We start from the raw sequence: 19,046 nt of genomic DNA, 5'->3' as shown, positions 1-19,046 counted from the left end.
TTTTAAAGAACAGAATGCAGGAACTCTAAACAACATACAGGTTGTTTTTCAACATATAAGTACTACAATAAATTTAATCCTTTCCATTTAATTGGAAACATTTTTTAGTCTCATAAATGCCATTTTCCTGTTAATCATTTGTTTACTACTGTGAATCACTGCTAAGGGTAGCCTTCTCAAAAGAGTCTGAGAATAATCGAATCTGTTTCATCCACTTAATGGGCTTCCAAGGTAACTCAGTGGATAAAGAATCTGCCTGCAATGAAGGAGACACAAGAGACACAGGTTCGATCCCTGGGTTGGGAAGATCCCCTGGAGAAGGGCATAGCAACCTATGCCAGTATTCTTGCCTGGAAAATCATATGGACAGGGGAGTCTGGTGGACTACAGTCCATAGGATCATAAAAAGTCAGACATGACTGAGCAACTTTCACTTTCACATCTGCATAATAATTTAAATGTTCAGTGAAAGTTGCTCAGTCATGTCCAATTCTTTATGACCCCATGGGACTGTAGTCCACCAGGCTTCCCTGTCCATGGTAAGAATACTGGAGTGGGTAGCCATCCCCTTCTCCAGGGGATCTTCCTGACCCAGGGATTAAACTCAAGTCTCCTGCATTGCAGGTGGAATCTTTACCCTCTGAGCCACCAGGGAAGCCCTGTAACTTGGCATGTCAATTTAGATGTCTCACATGTGCAATTCTACTTAAGCATAGCATAACAGAACGTAACTACCACTCCTGATGTTGAAGAAGAAAAACTGCAGTTTTAAAACACTGGTCTCCACACATCTACGTCAATTAATCTATGAAACAGTACACAAGAATTGGAGAAAAGACAGTTTCTATGGTAAATAGTACTGGGAAAGCTGAACACCTGAAAATATATGAAATTAGACACTCCCTCACATCATGCACAAAAATAAACTCAAAATGGCTTCAAGATCTAATATAAGGCTGGGAACTACAAAACTAAATGAAAATACAGGCAAAAGACTCTTTGATATAAATCATAGCAATATTTTTTTTTTAGATTAGTCTCCCAAAGCAAAAGAAATAAAAGCAAAAACAAATGGAACCTAATCAAACTTAAAAGCCAAGGCTCACGTAGGGGCTACAAGAGCTGAGATGGGACACAGACTGAAAAAAGGCCAGAAATAGAATTTTACCAACTTAGCCTTTACATTTACTGGTTTGGTCAAAAACTCTAGATATTTCAGAACAAATAAACATAAAGCAAATCCAAATTCTCATTATGTACAGAAAAATAGGTATAATTTTGGATTTTTAACATCCCTTATAAGAAAAAGCTCCTACAATCTCCCGTTAGGTCCCCAACTCCTTGTAACCCGAGATAAACTATTAACTAAACCACATATTCAAGTTGGTATGATAACAATCCCCAAACCCTAGGATCTCTCCAGGAACCCCAACCCTGAACTGCTTATCAAGCTCTAGTACGTTAAGTAAAAATACATTATGTTGGATGAGTAAGTTAGTTACATAAGCTCAATGAAGATGTGTTTATGAAGCCTGTTTATGTGCAGATATTCCAGACAGCTGTCCTAGACATAAAAATGAAATGGATGCACTGCAAGATAATTTGATCCATTTTCACTGGCAGGATGTCATCAGAGATAAAGAATGCAGGGAGAGGTGGGTGAGTGCACCAAGAGGTGGTGGTGCCCAGGAGAGGATGGAGGAGAAGCCTGGTAAGAAAGATGCTGGGAAATGATGACAACAATGGAGAGAGATCCCGCTGCACAACAAGCAGAGTTGGGAGGGGGAGATCTGAGTGTCAGATTTGTCTCTGGCTGCCAGGTGATGACACGGGATAGCTGTCCAACCCTGAAAGGTGGGTCCTCATTGGTAAAACGGGTACCTGTGATTTTCTCAGTGACTGGACAATGTGGCGACTATTAACTCAAAATCCTGTCTTGGGTCTTGAAATAGTAAATCATTCTTCTCACTGGGGAGGGATGAACGCTGGGTCAGGGTGACCTCCACAGCCACGCTCCCAAAGCTGCTGCCTTTGCACACAAGCACGCCCCCTCCATAAAGTATTTCTTCTCCCCAACTGTACTTCCTACCTCAGTGTTAGTTACCTTTCCTCTGAAAACTTGAGTGAAATCTCTTGCAGTGTTTTTGAAGGAGCTTTTCTCTTCTCAAATGTTCTAATTGCAATATATAGGTTTATGAAAGAAAAGTACCATTAAGGTGAAAAATAGAATTTAAGTAAAACTCTAGTTAGGTTGAGCTGTTTTATGCTTTTCAGGCGGGTGTGTTACAACCATTTCTGATTTTCACTTCTGTGGGAAAAATTCTAAGTAGAGGTTTGAGATGAGGAAGAAACAAAAAGAGGAAGAAACAAAAAATATAAAACCATAAGATGGACTATAAACAGAAGAGGTGGGATCTGAGTTTCTCAGCTCTGCTTTTGGTTCTTCATCATTCATTTCCAGAGAATTCTCTGAGGACAGTGAAAGTGTTGACCACAGATAACACTGTTGGAGCAAGTGCAGATTGTCACATGCTTCCTTTGTTCACACCAACAGGAGAATCTGGGTGATATGAAGGCAGCAGTGTGCAGAGACTGGAGGGAAGAGCTGGGCTGTTGGCTGCAGAGAAAGCAGGTCACGAGCACTCAGATACTCTGAAAAACTACAGGAAGAACCCTCTAGTGTAGAGAGAGTGGTGAGTCTTAGGATAAAGAGCATTTCTAATTTGTCTGTCTTGCTCCACCGTTTTGTGGCAACAGGGAAAGTAAGGAAGATTATATTAGCTGTCATGACTCCATCATGTTTAATAAACTTAATATTGAGAGAACTTTGTGAAATTGAATTCTAAGCCTGACACATGAATGGTGCTTAATGAACTAAAGCAGGGAAAACCCCTTTGGAGAGACAACACATAAACAAAGCTATTAATTAGGTTACAATTGTTTCCCAACAAGCCCTTTCTCTGATTTACTTACAGTGAACAAAACCATATCCATCTAATAATTTCAAGATTTTTGATAAAAGTGACAATTTGGAAAATATATAGATGTCTAAGTTTGAGATTAATCATGCTCTATCCCTATGATGAAATTTTACTCAGCTTTAAGAACTGAGCTGTGGAAAATTAATAAATGACATGGGGAATTTTAAGAATACAAAAAAAATTCTGGTAATGAAATATTCTGTCTTGCAGAATAAAATAAATTATTAAAATGGCTCTAATGTTATCCAAATAATTATAGCACTATATAACTGCCACTTTCTGGTGGTGGGTATTTTGTAACCTTCCCTTTATGAGATTTTCTTCTGTTTTCCTATTTTTATCTTGCACATTTATTGCTTTTTTATAACAAAAATATATTTTTATGGATTAGATTCAATTAAAAATAGAATTTAAAAAACATATTCATCTATCTTTCTGCAGAAGTATTCATGTGCAATAAAATGTAATTATTACACCTTATCACTTGCAATGATAGGACTTTATGGTGACAACCCTGTTGGTTATGCCCTTCATCAGCACCTGTCACTTCCCCAGCTACTCCTTAAGGCCGGTCACCTGCCCTCTGGAGCATAGGCTTTGAAACAGATTGACTCATCTTTATGTCCACAACTAAAGCTTTCAGAATAGACAGTCACCTGCTTTCCAGAAAGGAAGGAGGTACAGTCATCCCTCTGTGTGGGAATAGTTTCAGAAGGAATGAAGTGAATATGGCAGTAAAATGAGTCATATGAATGTTCTGGTTTCCCAGAATGTACAGAAGTTATGTTTTCATGACACTGGCCTATCAAGTGTGCAATAGCATTATGTCTGAGAAAACAATATAGAGACCTTAACCTAAAAGCAATGCATTGCTTAAAAAAATACTAACCAACAGATGAGACTTCAGCAAGTCATAGCAGTAACATTGATGTTACAGATCACCAGAGAAACTATAATGATTGTGAAAAAGTTTGACATATAATGAGAATTACCAAAATGTGAGACAGAGAATTGGAATGAGGAAATACTGTTTGAAAAATGGCGCCCATAGACTTGCTCGATGCAGGGTTATGATAAGCTCTCAATTTGCAAAAACACAGTATCTGGGAAGTACAATAAAAAAGCTATGTCTATTTCTAAAGCAAGAAATACAAATAAGGTTCAAATTGGGAAAGGATGTCAAGGTTGTATATTGTCACTCTTCTTACTTAACATATATGCAGAGTACATCATGCAAAATGTCAGCCTGGATGAAGCTCAAGATGGAATCAAGATTGCTAGGAGAAATATCAATAACCTCAGATATGTAGATGACACCACCCTTATGGCAGAATCAAAGAGGAACTAAGGAGCCTCTTGATGAAAGTGAAAGAGGAGAGTGAAAAAAGCTGGCTTAAAACTCAGCATTCAAAAGACAAAGATCATGGCATCTTTGCCATCACTTCATGGCAAATAGATGGGGAAACAATGGAAACAGTGACAGACTACTTTCCTGGGCTCCAAAATCACTGTAGACAGTGACCACAGCCATGAAATTAAAAAGATGCTTCCTCCTTGGAAGAAAAGCTATGACAAACCTAGACAACATATTAAAAAGTTGAGACATTATTTTGCCAACCAAGGTCCGTCTAGTCAAAGCTATATGGTTTTTCCAGTAGTCATGTATGGATGTGAGAGTTTGACCATAAAGAAGGCTGAGCACCAAAGAATTGATGCTTTCAAACTGTGGTGATAAAGAAGACTCTTGAGAGTCCCTTGGACTGAAAGAATATTAAACCGGTAAATCCCAAAGGAGATCAACCCTGAATATCCATTGGAAGGACTGATGCTAAAGCTGAAGCTCCAATACTTTGGCTATGTGATGCAAAGAGCTGACTTATTGGAAAATACTCTGATGCTGGGAAAGATTGAAGGCAGGAGGAGAAGGGGATGACAGAGGATGAGATGGTTGGACAACATCACAGACTCAACAGACATGAGTTTGAGCAAACTGGGATATAGTGAAGCACAGGGAGGCCTGGTATGCTGAACTTCATGGGGTCACGAACTACCAGACATGACTGAGCGACTGAACAACAACAATTTTCAGGAAAGAGAGGAGAAACTAATAGAAAATTACATTACTGGAGGTTTGTATCAAATTTTACAAGGAAGGATACATTGAAAAATTGAACATAAATGAAAACAACTAAAATGGTAAGAGTCTTACCGATATCTGTTGACAGTCAATGACATTGCTCAACCTGTGTGTGATGGTCAGCACAGTGCAGTGAGCAAATTTCTCACGAATTTTTTTTTGTATTAACTCATCAGTTCTAGAATCAAAGAAATTGATTCAGTTCAGTAAAAACAGGAAAAGCAGACTTTTGACTTAAAAATATCATGATACTTTTAATAATGTTTTTAAAAATCAATACCTTAATGTATAATCTCGTTCCAAAAAAAACCTAAGTATAAAAAGTCTATTTAGAGATTTACTGTTTTTCAAAAATGGAAAATAGTCTTCCCTCAAAATTGCTTGAGATTATAATGAGCTGGATTTAGGAATCTAGTTCTCTCAGGATGCCTCATAACAACATTAACCCTTTATAACATGTCTTGGTTTTTCCTTTGTTTTATGGAATTAATATTATAAAGAAATATCCATGAGGCCAAGAGAACACTTAGAAACATTTCTAAGCATCACTAAATGTTTTCCATTTACCACCTTTATTTTTTTTAATTTTTTTAATTAATTTTATTTTATTTTTAAACTTTACATAATTGTATTAGTTTTGCCAAATATCAAAATGAATCCACCACAGGTATACATGTGTTCCCCATCCTGAACCCTCCTCCCTCCTCCCTCCCCATACCATCCCTCTGGGTCGTCCCAGTGCACCAGCCCCAAGCATCCAGTATCGTGCATTGAACCTGGACTGGCATCTCGTTTCATACATGATATTTTACATGTTTCAATGCCATTCTCCCAAATCTTCCCACCCTCTCCCTCTCCCACAGAGTCCATAAGACTGTTCTATACATCAGTGTCTCTTTTGCTGTCTTGTATACAGGGTTATCGTTACCATCTTTCTAAATTCCATATATATGCGTTAGTATACTATATTGGTGTTTTTCCTTCTGGCTTACTTCACTCTGTATAATAGGCTCCAGTTTCATCCACCTCATTAGAACTGATTCAAATGTATTCTTTTTAATGGCTGAGTAATACTCCATTGTGTATATGTACCATAGCTTTCTTATCCATTCATCTGCTGATGGACATCTAGGTTGCTTCCATGTCCTGGCTATTATAAACAGTGCTGCGATGAACATTGGGGTACACGTGTCTCTTTCCCTTCTGGTTACCACCTTTAGAATTCAAGGATTCAGATTCAAGGTTTCCTAGATCTCAGCTCCATACCTTGGATCCACATTTGATGTGGCTTTGTCAATAATCAATATCTGATTTTTCTTCAGAATAGTCCGAGCAAGGCACACCAGTTGTCTCTGTCCAACACTTAAGTTCAATGCAGATTCTGCTAATTCAGTATTCATTTTACCAGAAAGATGTTCAAAGGTGTCTTTAAGTTGCACCTGTAGATACAGAAAGAATGACATTTTCCTAAGTAAACTGTTACTGAAGTAGACAAACCTCTTACACATTAGAATTCTGATGTCCTTATGTATCTTACATGGACTTCTTATGTATCTTACATGTATAGCCAGGTGAAGGGGAGAGCTTTTTCCAAAGAGCATTCACTGAGAAAGATGGTGGAGTCAAGTCAGGACAGAAAGATCTCAATGTCCCCCATCCCTGCCACAGGACAGCCTCCAGAAACCACACCGAGGGATTAGTTAAGGAAGTTTCTCAAAAAATGAAGCTATTTCTCCTAATGTGGTTTGAACAGAAAAGTTAAAACAATCTTTATGGTTGAGTCAAGTTTCTCAACATTCATTCTGCATAGGAGTTGGTACACTAAAGAAAAACTTCAAAACTTTTACAGTAAGTCTTTTTCTCTGAGGATAAAATCTTACCAGCACATTTGGTTTTAGAAAAGGCAGAGGAACCAGAGATCAAATTGCCAACATCCGCTGGATCATTGAAAAAGCAAGAGAGTTTCAGAAAAACATCTATTTCTGCTTTATTGACTATGCTAAATCCTTTGACTGTGTGGATCATAATAAACTGTGGAAAATTCTGTAGGAGATGGGAATACCAGACCACCTGACCTGCCACTTGAGAAACCTATATGCAGGCCAGGAAGCAACAGTTAGAACTGGGCATGGAACAACAGACTGGTTCCAAATAGGAAAAGGAGTACGTCAAGGCTGTATATTGTCACCCTGCTTATTTAACTTATATGCAGAGTACATCATGAAAAATGCTGGGCTGGATGAAGCACAAGCTAGAATCAAGATTTCTGGGAGAAATATCAATAACCTCAAATATGCAGATGACCCCACCCTTATGGCAGAAAGTGAAGAACTAAAGAGCCTCTTGATGAAAGTGAAAGAGGAGAGTGAAAAAGTTGGCTTAAAGCTCAACATTCAGAAAACGAAGATCATGGCATCCAGTCCCATCACTTTATGGAAAATAGGTGGGTAAACAGTGGAAACAGTGACTGACTTTATTTTGGGGGGCTCCAAAATCACTGCAGATGGTGATTGCAGCCAAGAAATTAAAAGATGCTTACTCCTTGGAAGGAAAGTTATGACCAACCTAGACAGCATGTTAAAAAGCAGAGACATTACTTTGCCAACAAAGGTCCGTCTAGTCAAGGCTATGGTTTTTCCAGTAGTCATGTATGGATGTGAGAGTTGGACTATAAAGAAAGCTGCGCACTGAAGAATTGATGCTTTTGAACTGTGGTGTTGGAGAAGACTCTTGAGAGTCCCTTGGACTGCAAGGAGATCCAACCAGTTCATCTTAAAGGAGATCAGTCCTGGGTTTTCATTGCAAGGACTGATGTTGAAGCTGAAACTCCAATACTTGGCCTTGGATACTTGAAATACTTGAAATATTGATACTTGAAATACTTGAAAAGTATTTCAATACTTGAAAAGACCCTGATGCTGGGAAAGATTGAGGGCAGGAGGAGAAGGGGTTGACAGAGGATGGCATGGTTGGATGGCATCACTGACTCAATGGACATGGCTTTGGGTAGACTCCGGGAGTTGGTGATGGATAGGGAGTCCTGGCGTGCTGTGGTTCATGGGGTGGCAAAGAGTTGGACATGACTGAATGACGGAACTGAACTGAAAATACACAAATTCAAACAATTGCAAACTTCACCTTATACATTAGTAATCCTGGAACCTGCTCTGGTGATGGTTCTTTCCCAAGTTTAATTCTATAAATAGTGGACCAATCAAGTGCATTTTCCTCAATATCATAAATGTCTTGCAGTGAATGAAAACTCATGAAAAATAAGACACAACATATTATTTCCCCCAGAAAATGAATATCAGATCAGATCAGTCACTCAGTCCTGTCCGACTCTTTGCGACCCCATGAACTGCAGCACGCCAGGCCTCCCTGTCCATCACCAACTCCCGGAGTTCACTCAGACTCACGTCCATCGAGTCAGCGATGCCATCCAGCCATCTCATCCTCTGTCATCCCCTTCTCCTCCTGCCCCCAATCCCTCCCAGCATCAGAGTCTTTTCTAATGAGTCAACTCATCGCATGAGGTGGCCAAAGTACTGGAGTTTCAGCTTTAGCATCATTTCTTCCAAAGAAATCCCAGGGCTGATCTCCTTCAGAATGGACTGGTTGGATGTCCTTGCAGTCCAAGGGACTCTCAAGAGTCTTCTCCAACACCACAGTTCAAAAGCATCAATACTTCAGCACGCAGCCTTCTTCACAGTCCAACTCTCACATCCATACATGACCACAGGAACAACCATAGCCTTGACTAGACGAACCTTTGTTGGCAAAGTAATGTCTCTGCTTTTTAACATGCTGTCTAGGTTGGTCATAACTTTCCTTCCAAGGAGTAAGCGTCTTTTAATTTCATGGCTGCAGTCACCATCTGTAGTGATTTTGGAGCCCAGAAAAATAAAGTCTGACACTGTTTCCAAGAATATGGATATAGGTGATGTTTATATTAATCTATCTTCATAAAGTTATACTCCACAAATTATAAAAAACAAACTTAACTGCCAAAGATAATCTGAAGCTACATTTGGTGGTAGGGATCAGTTCTGGAGAAGGAAATGGCAACCCACTCTGGTGTTTTTGTCTGGAGAATCCCAGGGGCGGGGGAGCTGGTGGACTGACGTCTATGGGGTCACACAGAGTCGGACACGACTGAAGTGACTTAGCAGCAGCAGCAGGGATCAGTTCAAAAATATTTATTTTGGAAAAGTATTATAGATAGAGAACCAAACTCAGGCTTTCCTTGAAGTTGAATAACAAAGAAGAAATACACTCCAAATTAAGAGACCAACAGATTGATGAGTGATGGCTGATAAATTTTGTAACATTTTACAATGTCAGATAATAGCACACCAAGGATGAGTGAGCAGTGTTTTTAATTTTTCATTTTTCAGGTATCCTAAATGCTGGAGCACATCTATGAATATGAACCTGAATTGTGTTCCAGATGGGAGTCTGATCACATGAAAAGGGAATTCTGAGTTAGGATTAAATATGGTATTTGTAGGTAGTGTTAGCATGAAAAGTACATAAAATCTAAAGAGTAAGCTTTGGATTGTGGTGCAAGTAGTTGGACTTGCTTAAAGCTGACATCCTGACTCACACTTGCTTCTGACTTGGATGACATCTCATCACTAATTTGATTTTATACTTTCCTTCGAGTTTGTCCATATCGGCGCCACAAGGAAAAAGGGTTGTGAGAGGCAATGTTTTTCAGAAAATTAATTTCTGAGATTCTGTCTTCATTTATAAATCAGGGATGGTTATGAGAATATATGAATATGAAGGCCCTCTGTATTGTAATGATAAAATCAAATTATAATTAAGTATTAAAATGGGAAAAAAGGACAATAGAAGCAGAGACAATAATAACTAGAAGCTACAATTAGAGAATCTGAAAACATATCAGATAATAGTATAATATTACTGTTAAATTTATTGATTGACATGACTGTGTTAGGACACATAAGGGAATGTCCTTGTTCTTACAAGGTGTACATTTTTGTATTTAAAGGTGAAATCCAACTTTTAATAAACATTTCTACAACTTACAAACAATTCAGCAAAATATAGATTATATTGATGGAGAAAATATGGGAAGACACTAACAGCTGATGAATCCAGATGAATGTGTATGTGTTCATCACACTATTCCTTCCATGTTCCTGTGATTTGAACATTTTAAAACAATAAATTGGAGGCTTGGGACTCCCTGAGGGTCCAGTGGTTAAGAATCCACCTGCCAATGCACAGAACATGGGTTTCATCCCTGGTCCAGGATGATCCCATGGCAAGAAGCAAGTGAACCCATGTGCCACAACTACTGAGCCCAACTCTAGAGCCCACAGGCTACAACTCCTGAGCCTGCAGGCCACAGTTCTGAAGCCTGTGTGCTCCAGAGTCCAGGTGTCACAACAGGAGAAGCTATGTCAGTGAGAAGCTGTGCACTGCCACTAAGATTAGCCCGTGTTTGCCACAACTAGAGAAAGCCTAGAAGCAGCAATGAAGAACCAGCACAGACAAAGGGAAAAAAAAAAAAAAAAATGAAGACTTGAAGTCAGACAGCCTGAGCATAAGTCCTGCCTGGCTCTGCCAACTGGGCAAGTTTCTAAACTTATTCTACCTTAGCTTCCTAAGCTCTAAGACTATAATATCATAATTGTAAAGATGGGTACCTCCTAACATTGATAGAGTATAAAATGAATCAGTACATGTAGAATTTATGACAGATCAATAGATATTGCCCAATATTAATAATGCTGTCAGCTAGCCTCTCTTCATGTTCTGCTCCATTTTCCTCCTTTGCATGTATTAACACTGAGGCCTTGTTATGTATGCATCGATTTGTTTTCCACCTTCTCCAAGAGAATTTAAGCTCCAAGGGTAGAGATTTTGTCTTTTGATGACTGTGATAGCCCTACAATCTGCTACACTGCATGTCTAACAAGCTCTCAGGAGATATTTGTTGCCTTAATGAAGGCATGAGTGAATCCCATCATGTAACACATCTGTTCCTATAAATTAGAAAATAAATCCACATATATAAATAATTTATACATAACACTATCTTCTTATTAAGTTTAAGTGTAAAAGGAATATATTATAACAATTAACTGGGTCCAAGATATCACAACCTCACACTTTAAACAGTGGAAAGCACTGAAAAAGTTATGATTTAAGGAAAATGGAGTAAATAATACTATTCAAAACTATACATCTCAGTAGAGAATCCTTCAGACTGTTTTTGAGTTTGGGAAAATAACAGAATATAGCAAAATTGAAAAATAATACACTGAAATTGAAGGCACCCTATTTCTATCACTATAAACATTTCAATGTAACCTACTAATGTACTGAATCTACCAACCAGGCACCAACACCCCGCTCAGGAGATCAACACAGATGTCAGACGGTTTCTGTATTAACCTTCTTACTTTTCAAAAAGAAAGGCTGCTGTGGACTGAAGGAGAAAGGGAAATGCAATCTACAGATGGGGAAGAACTTTTACTAGAGCAGGACTGGCAGTAAAGGAAGTAAAGGGAGAGCCCATTCATCTAACACAAGGCCCGGAAGTGAACATGTGATCTGTCTCCACCACAAGGACTGAACCACTGCATCAGTGGTTCCTGATGCAGAGGCTGTTGATGCCCAGGTTTCTGTATCTCGGTTTCCTGTGTGATGAGACACATTTCTGTCCAAACAGAGACACTATCAGCATCGAACATTTGACTGCATGATTTCTTCCCCAGTTTTGACAGGACAGACCATATGCTTAACTTCGTATCCCAGAATCCCAGCTGTTTTGTTCTCATTTTTTTTTAACAGAAGTGACACATTGGTGATTCATTTTGAGAGTTTTATCTACTGTGCTCTTTTAACCTTTGAGTGATAAGGTGCTTCCTCTTCAGATACATTCATGTTATACTTGCAGCATTATCTTGCTTCTTAGTGCCCCTATCAACACTAATTAACTGATGAATTTTTGTCAATTTACAGTAAGGTGGCTAGTTTACACTATGTGAAAAATGTAGTCTCAGCATATTTTGAAAAATAACCATGATGAGATGGGCAGCATCCATTGGACTGCCTCCCTTCTGAATGACCATCTCTCCCAAGGAAGGAGGAGGAAACAGAACTAGAGGACTTTAAAAGAGGAAAAATTAGTGGTTCCCTCCTACTCACTCTCAGGCCACCTCTGTGAGTTTGGGTTCACATGTCCAGTTTGGCACCACTTACACACTAATAACGATGGTTTTGAGTTCATATAAAAGTTGACCTCACTGATTTAGTGATCACCTTTTAGAGTGAGAGGCTTTCCATGTGGTACAGTAATTATGAATCCTCCTGCCAAATGCAGGAGATGCAAGAGATGTGGGTTCAATTCCTGGTTTGGGAAGATCTTCTGAAGGAGGAAACAGCAACCCACTCCAGTATTTCTTACCTGGAAAACTCCATGGACAGACAAGTCTGGCAGGCTATAGTTCCACAGAGGGTCACAAAAAAGTCATACATGATCAAGCATGCACATGCACACACACACACACACACTTAGAGTGATAAATCACCCCATTATTCTATTTCTTCAGGAATTTTTCTTTATCACATATGTATGCTTTCAATGAAATATTTGGTAGGTTTTCTTTAAAACAGCCATAAAGAAGCAATCCCTAGAGAAAAACAATGATGGGATGATTTCTCTAAGTGATACTAGCGAAGTTAACACAGTAAATTCCATAAGCAATATATGGAAACCACATACTTCACTTTTGAAATAGACTCACGTCTATTTCTTTCTATAGAAAGCTCCAAATGTAGTTTAAATAAAGGTAGATCTTAGTATTATCTACCCCTTCTACCACTTCATCATTTTTAGAATTTAGATAAAAATTGCCTCTCTGTCCATGGAACAATGTGTTCTAAAATTCTAGAGTAATTTTTCTACCTGAGAATCTGTGAAAAAATGTATCAGCTGGGAAACAGAAAAATAATTTACCAGTACTTCCAGTATTTTTCTTAAGATGTCATAATTTCACCATTAAATATGTCCTGTGAATTCAAGATCAATTAGTTCAATTCAGTTCAGTTGCTCAGTCATGTCCTACTCTTTGCGACTCCATGGACTACACAACACCAGGCTTCCCTGTCCATCACCAACTCCTGGAGCTTACTCAAACTAAAGTCCATCAAGTCAGTGACGCCATCCAATCATCTCATCCTCTTCATCCCCGTCTCTTCCTGCCTTCAATCCCTCCCAGCATCAGAGCCTTTTCTAATGAGTCAGTTCTTTGCATCAGGTGGCCAAAGTATTGGATTTTCAGCTTCAGCATCAGTCCTACCAATGAATATTCAGGACTGATTTCCTTCAGGATGGACTGGTTGGATTTCCTTGCAGTTCAAGGGACTCTCGAGTGTTTTCTCCAACACCACAGTTCAAAAGTATCAATTCTTTGCCACTCAGCTTTCTTTATAGTCCAACTCTCACATGACTACTAGAAAAACCATAGCTTTGACTAGATGGAACTGTGTTGACAAAGTAATGTGATATTTAAAATAATATGCTGTTAAGGTTAGCAAAGTAATATAATATTTAAAGTAATATGCTGTCATAGATTTTTTTCCAAGGAGCTAGTGTCTTTTAATTTCATGACTGCAGTCACCATCTGCAGTGATTTTGGAGCCCCCAAAATAAAGTCTTTCAGTGTTTTCATTGCTTCCCCATCTATTTGCCATGAAGTGATGGGACCAGATGCCATGATCTTCGTTTTTTGAATGTTGAGTTTTAAGCCAACTTTTTCACTCTCCTGTTTCACTTTCAACTGCAGCTTCTTCAGCATTCTTCAGCAAGATCAGTGAATCATCCTATCTTTTATTATATTTGATAGTTAACTGTTCTCCCCTCTTCTCTTCTAGAATTTCACTCTAGACTCAAAGACTTAAATGAAATCAGAGGTGCACTTCTTTGGGGGCAGGAAAAGGTAAAGCAATTGGCCCGATTTAGGAAAATAAAATCCTAACGTTACTGGAAAGCCAGGTGGGTGTGTAAAGACTCAGTGCTGACATCTTCAGAAACCAGAATTTCTGGCTGGAAATGTATGAGCTCCATCCAAATCAGCCTGCTCACAGTCAAGGCTCATCTACATATTACAGATTTCAGAGCTTGCCTGGAAGGATAACACTAAATGGCAAATACATCAATTCAAAACAACAAGAACAATTACTCAGATTTGTGTAACAACAACAATTTAAAGAACTATGCCACACTTCTCTGAAATGAAGAGAGCAATCGAAAATTTGGTAGTTATTTATGTCAAAGAGTGTTTTTCCTTTGTTTTCTCTAAGAATTTTATTGGGTCTGGTCTTACATTTAGGTCTTTAATCCATTTTGAGTTTATTTTTGTATATGGTATTAGCTGTTGCTGCTGCTACTAAGTTGCTTCAGTTGTGTCCGACTCTGTGCGACCACATAGATGGCATCCCACCAGGCTCCTCTGTCCCTGGAATTCTCCAGGCAAGAATACTGGAACGGGTTGCCATTTCCTTCTCCAATGCATGCATGCATGCTAAGTCGGTTCAGTAGTGTTCGACTCTGTGTGACCCTATGGACAGCAGCCCACCAGACTCCTCTGTCCATGGGATTCCCTAGGCAAGAATACTGGAGTGGGTTACCATTTCCTTCTCCAATATGGTTTTAGGGAGTATTCTAATTTCATTCTTTTACATGTAGCCATCCAATTTTCCCAGCACCACTTATTGAAGAGATGTCTTTTCTCCATTCTATATTCTTACCTCCTTTGTCATAGATTAGGTGACCATAGGTATGTGAGTTTATCTCTGGGCTTTCTATACTGTTCCATTGATCTATATTGCTGTTCTTTTTTCATGCCAGTACCATACCATCTTGACTACTGTATCTCTGCAGTGAATTTGTCAAAGAGTTCATTTGGGTCTTTATATAATATCTTATGTAACGAACTTTTTGGCCAACTTAATAATGTAGTCTGAAATTAAGGAACCTAATCCCCAGCTTCATATTTTCTTTCTTAAGATTGCTTTGTGTTTCCATACAAATTGTAAAATTTTTTGCCCTAATTCTATGAAAAATGTCATTGGTAATTTGACAGGGATTGTATTGAATCTGTAGATTCCTTGGGTAGTATAGCCATTTTCACAATATTGATTCTTCAAATCCAAGAATATATCTTCAAACTGTTTATGTCAACTTTGGTTTCCTTTATCAGTAAATTACAGTTTTCTGAGTACTTATCTTTTGCCTCCTTCAGTTCAGTCCAGTTCAGTCACTCAGTCGTGTCCGACTCTTTGCAACCCTATGAATTGCAGCAGGCCAGGCCTCCCTGTCCATCACTAACTCCTGGAGGTCACTCAAACTCATGTACATCAAGTCAGTGATGCCGTCCAGCCATCTCATCCTCTGTCGTCCCCTTCTCCTCCTGCTCCCAATCCCTCCCAGCATCAGAGTCTTTTCCAATGAGTCAACTCTTCTCATGAGGTGGCCGAAGTACTGGAGTTTCAGCTTCAGCATCAGTCCTTCCAAAGGACATCCAGGACCAATCTCCTTTAGAATGGACTGGTTGGATCTCCTTGCAGTCCAAGGGACTCTCAAGAGTCTTCTTCAACATCACAGTTCAAAACTATCAATTCTTCGGCACTCAGCTTTCTTCACAGTCCAACTCTCACATCCATACATGACCACTGGAAAAACCATAGCCTTGACTAGACGGACCTTTGTTGGCAAAGTAATGTCTCTGCTTTTCAATATGATATCTAGGTTGGTCATAACTTTCCTTCCAAGGAGTAAGCGTCTTTTAATTTCATGGCTGCAGTCACCATCTACAGTGATTTTGGAGCCCCAAAAAATAAAGTCTGACACTGTTTCCACTGTTTCCCCATCTATTTCCCATGGAGTGATGGGACCGGATGCCATGATCTTCGTTTTCTGAATGTTGAGCTTTAAGCCAACATTTTCACTCTCCTCTTTCACTTTTATCAACAGGCTTTTTAGTTCCTCTTCACTTTCTGCCATAACGGTGGTGTCATCTGCATATCTGAGGTTATTGATAGTTCTGGCAATCTTGATTCCAGCTTGTGCTTCCTCCAGCCCAGCGTTTCTCATGATGTACTCTGCATAGAAGTTAAATAAGCAGGGTGACAATATACAGCCTTGACGTACTCCTTTTCCTATTTGGAACCAGTCTGTTGTTCCATGTCCAGTTCTAACTGTTGCTTCCTGACCTGCATATAGGTTTCTAAAGAGGCAGGTCAGGTGTTCTGGTATTCCCATCTCTTTCAGAATTTTCCACAGTTTATTGTGATCCACACAGTTAAGGCTTTGGCATAGTCTAGAAAGCAGAAGTAGATGTTTTTCTGGAACTCTCTTGCTTTTTACATGATCCAGTGGATGTTGGCAATTTGATCTCTGGTTCCTCTGCCTTTTCTAAAACCAGCTTGAACATCTGGAAGTTCATGGTTCATGTATTGCTGAAGCCTGGCTTGGAGAATTTTGAGCATTACTTTACTAGCGTGTGAGATGAGTGCAATTGTGTGGTAGTTTGAGCATTCTTTGGCATTGCCTCCTTAAGTAGGTTTATTTTTATGTATTTTATTCTTTTTGTTGCAATGGTAATGGGATCGTTTCCTAATTTCTCTTTCTGATATTTCATTGTTAGTGTATAGGAATGTGCATGCTTACTTTTTAGAAACAAAAGACTAAGCTGCTGCTGCTGCTAAGTCGCTTAAGTCGTGTCCAACTCTATGCGACCCCACAGACGGCAGCCCACCAGGCTCCGTCATCCCTGGGATTCTCCAGGCAAGAACACTGGAGTGGGTTGCCATTTCCTTCTCCAATGCATGAAAGTGAAAAGTGAAAGTGAAGTCGCTCAGTGGTGTCCGACTCTTAGTGACCCCATGGAATGCAGCCTTCCAGGCTCCTCTGTCCATGGGATTTTCCAGGCAAGTGTACCGGAGTGGGGTGCCATTGCCTTCTCCAAAGACTAAGTTAGGTCCTGTGAAAAATTCAAAGACTGTCTATGGTTTACAAGTCTAGAGTTTCTGCCCAAAGTAGAATCAATTTGTAAAACGAGGGCAAATACACAAAATAATTTGCATTAAATATTCAAACCAACAGCAAGATAATAGTCAAAAATGTTTCACACAAAGGTGAGGGAATTCAAAGAAGAGGGGCAAGGGGAAACATGACACAAATGACAGAAAATTCTCCAGAAATGAACCTCTCCGTACAAGAGCTCAGCAAATTCTCCAGGGTTCTGTTACCTGCATTCATGATACGGCATTAAAATGACATAATCACCAATAAGTAATCATTCTCACATTCCAGGGCTTCCCTGGTGGCTCAGACAATAAAGAATCTGCCTGCAATGTGGTAGACTCAGGTTTGATCTCTGGGTTGGGGAGATCTCCTGGAGGACAGAATGGCAACCCACTCCAGTATTCTTGCCTGGAGAAGTCCATGGACAGAGGAACCAGGCAGGCTACAGTCTGTGGGATCGCAGAGTCAGACATGACTGTGTGAATCTCTTTTTTCTGTCTTCTTCTCATATTTCAACTATAAAATATACTTTTATAGACACTTTGCTATGAAACTTCCTCATTTTATTGGTCTGATCTCATTCACATCTTTCAGTTAATAATGAAAAACTACTATTGTCTCCACTTAGTAGATGTTCCCTAAGATCAAAGGAATAAAATGAACACTGGAGGGTAATTAGGGTAATTACATCACTAGATCACTAGTAGAATTTGATCCCACAGCTTTAATGTCTAATTTAGTGCTCTGCAAAGAACAAGATAATGTGTCTAGTCATTCAAGGTTTTAAGGAAAAAGCTAAAATGGAAACATGGCATTATATTGTTTTTCATCATCATCAATTAATAAACATTGTAAGTGTACACATGTTATCAATGTTCTTCTAGGTGGTAAACAAAGTCAGTTAAACTGCTAAGCTCCTCTTAATTACCTGCAATGCTCTAAATGTACATGCATGGATACTGATACTAACAATTAATTATATTTAATATTAATAAATTACCTCTTCTAAGGCATTCCACAGTTCCTCATCTGTATGTTCATTAAAAGGATCCAGATTGTTCCTCATTGTTCCAGTGAATAAAACAGGTTCCTAAATACCCCAAAATACTGAATATTATTAACTTAACCTCTTTTCATTATATCCCAATGGTTACAGATCAGAATTAAAATATAAAATATCAAAATTACTGTAAGTATTAATAATAAAATTGCAAATGTATATTTAGAAAACTATCTATAAAATAATTTTCCATGTACAAAGCATGCTACAAGATATCCTGCAGACTATTGAACATTAACAGAAGAAAAAAGTGTTGAAGAAATTTTTTATATTAAGAAAAAACCTGAAGAATAGAAAAGAGAATTTGATTCTTTAAAATAAAAAAAAAAGGCTTTCTGGGACCATGGGCTTAAGCACACACACACAAACTGAGGATATAATTACTGGAGAAACTTTACATCAAGATCTACATAAATTAATTGTCAATCTTAGTGTGACTGGGAAATATCAGTAGCATGATTAGTTGAAGTTTGTGCCTCAAAGCAAAATCATTAAATATTTACACACTGGCACTGAAGAATAAACTAGGCTCTTTTCTCCACTGGTCAGTCTTCTAGGATATGGAATCTCTCCATTTGTGTGAAAGAACATCCTCACACGTGCAAACAGAAGTCACCTCCTGGTGTCCGCAGCAGCTCTGTCCAAGGAGAGATCTCCTTGGATTCTACATCAACCTGATCCCCACATTCTCTCACCTGTTCATCAGGATGACCTGCCTCACAGAGCCTCCTTACTACTAACTGCAAGGTCAGAATGACCTGAAACCCATTATGACTGGGTCATAATAAAATTATTCAAATA

At 38.9% G+C, this 19,046-nt stretch overlaps 1 protein-coding gene across 2 annotated transcripts in view; it reads right to left on the bottom strand.

The window, feature by feature from the left end:
• The window catches only part of LOC139186232 (ATP-binding cassette sub-family C member 4-like), a 152,755-nt gene that overhangs the window by 10,905 nt on the left and 122,804 nt on the right, over positions 1 to 19,046 (bottom strand). The window contains exons 24-26 of one of the 2 annotated variants that reach the window (XM_070800394.1): positions 18,186 to 18,275; positions 6,385 to 6,557; positions 5,191 to 5,296 (exon numbers count right to left, since the gene is read on the bottom strand). In XM_070800394.1, coding sequence (XP_070656495.1) covers positions 5,191 to 5,296; positions 6,385 to 6,557; positions 18,186 to 18,275 — 369 coding nt within the window. The remainder of the gene's footprint in view (positions 1 to 5,190; positions 5,297 to 6,384; positions 6,558 to 18,185; positions 18,276 to 19,046) is intronic. The other variant, XM_070800395.1, reaches the window with a different exon arrangement.

This window comes from Bos indicus, chromosome 12 (genome assembly GCF_029378745.1).
Source record: "Bos indicus isolate NIAB-ARS_2022 breed Sahiwal x Tharparkar chromosome 12, NIAB-ARS_B.indTharparkar_mat_pri_1.0, whole genome shotgun sequence".
Lineage (NCBI taxonomy): Eukaryota > Metazoa > Chordata > Mammalia > Artiodactyla > Bovidae > Bos > Bos indicus.
The sequence above is the reverse complement of the archived record's forward strand: the minus strand, read 5'-3'. Positions and strand labels throughout refer to the sequence as shown.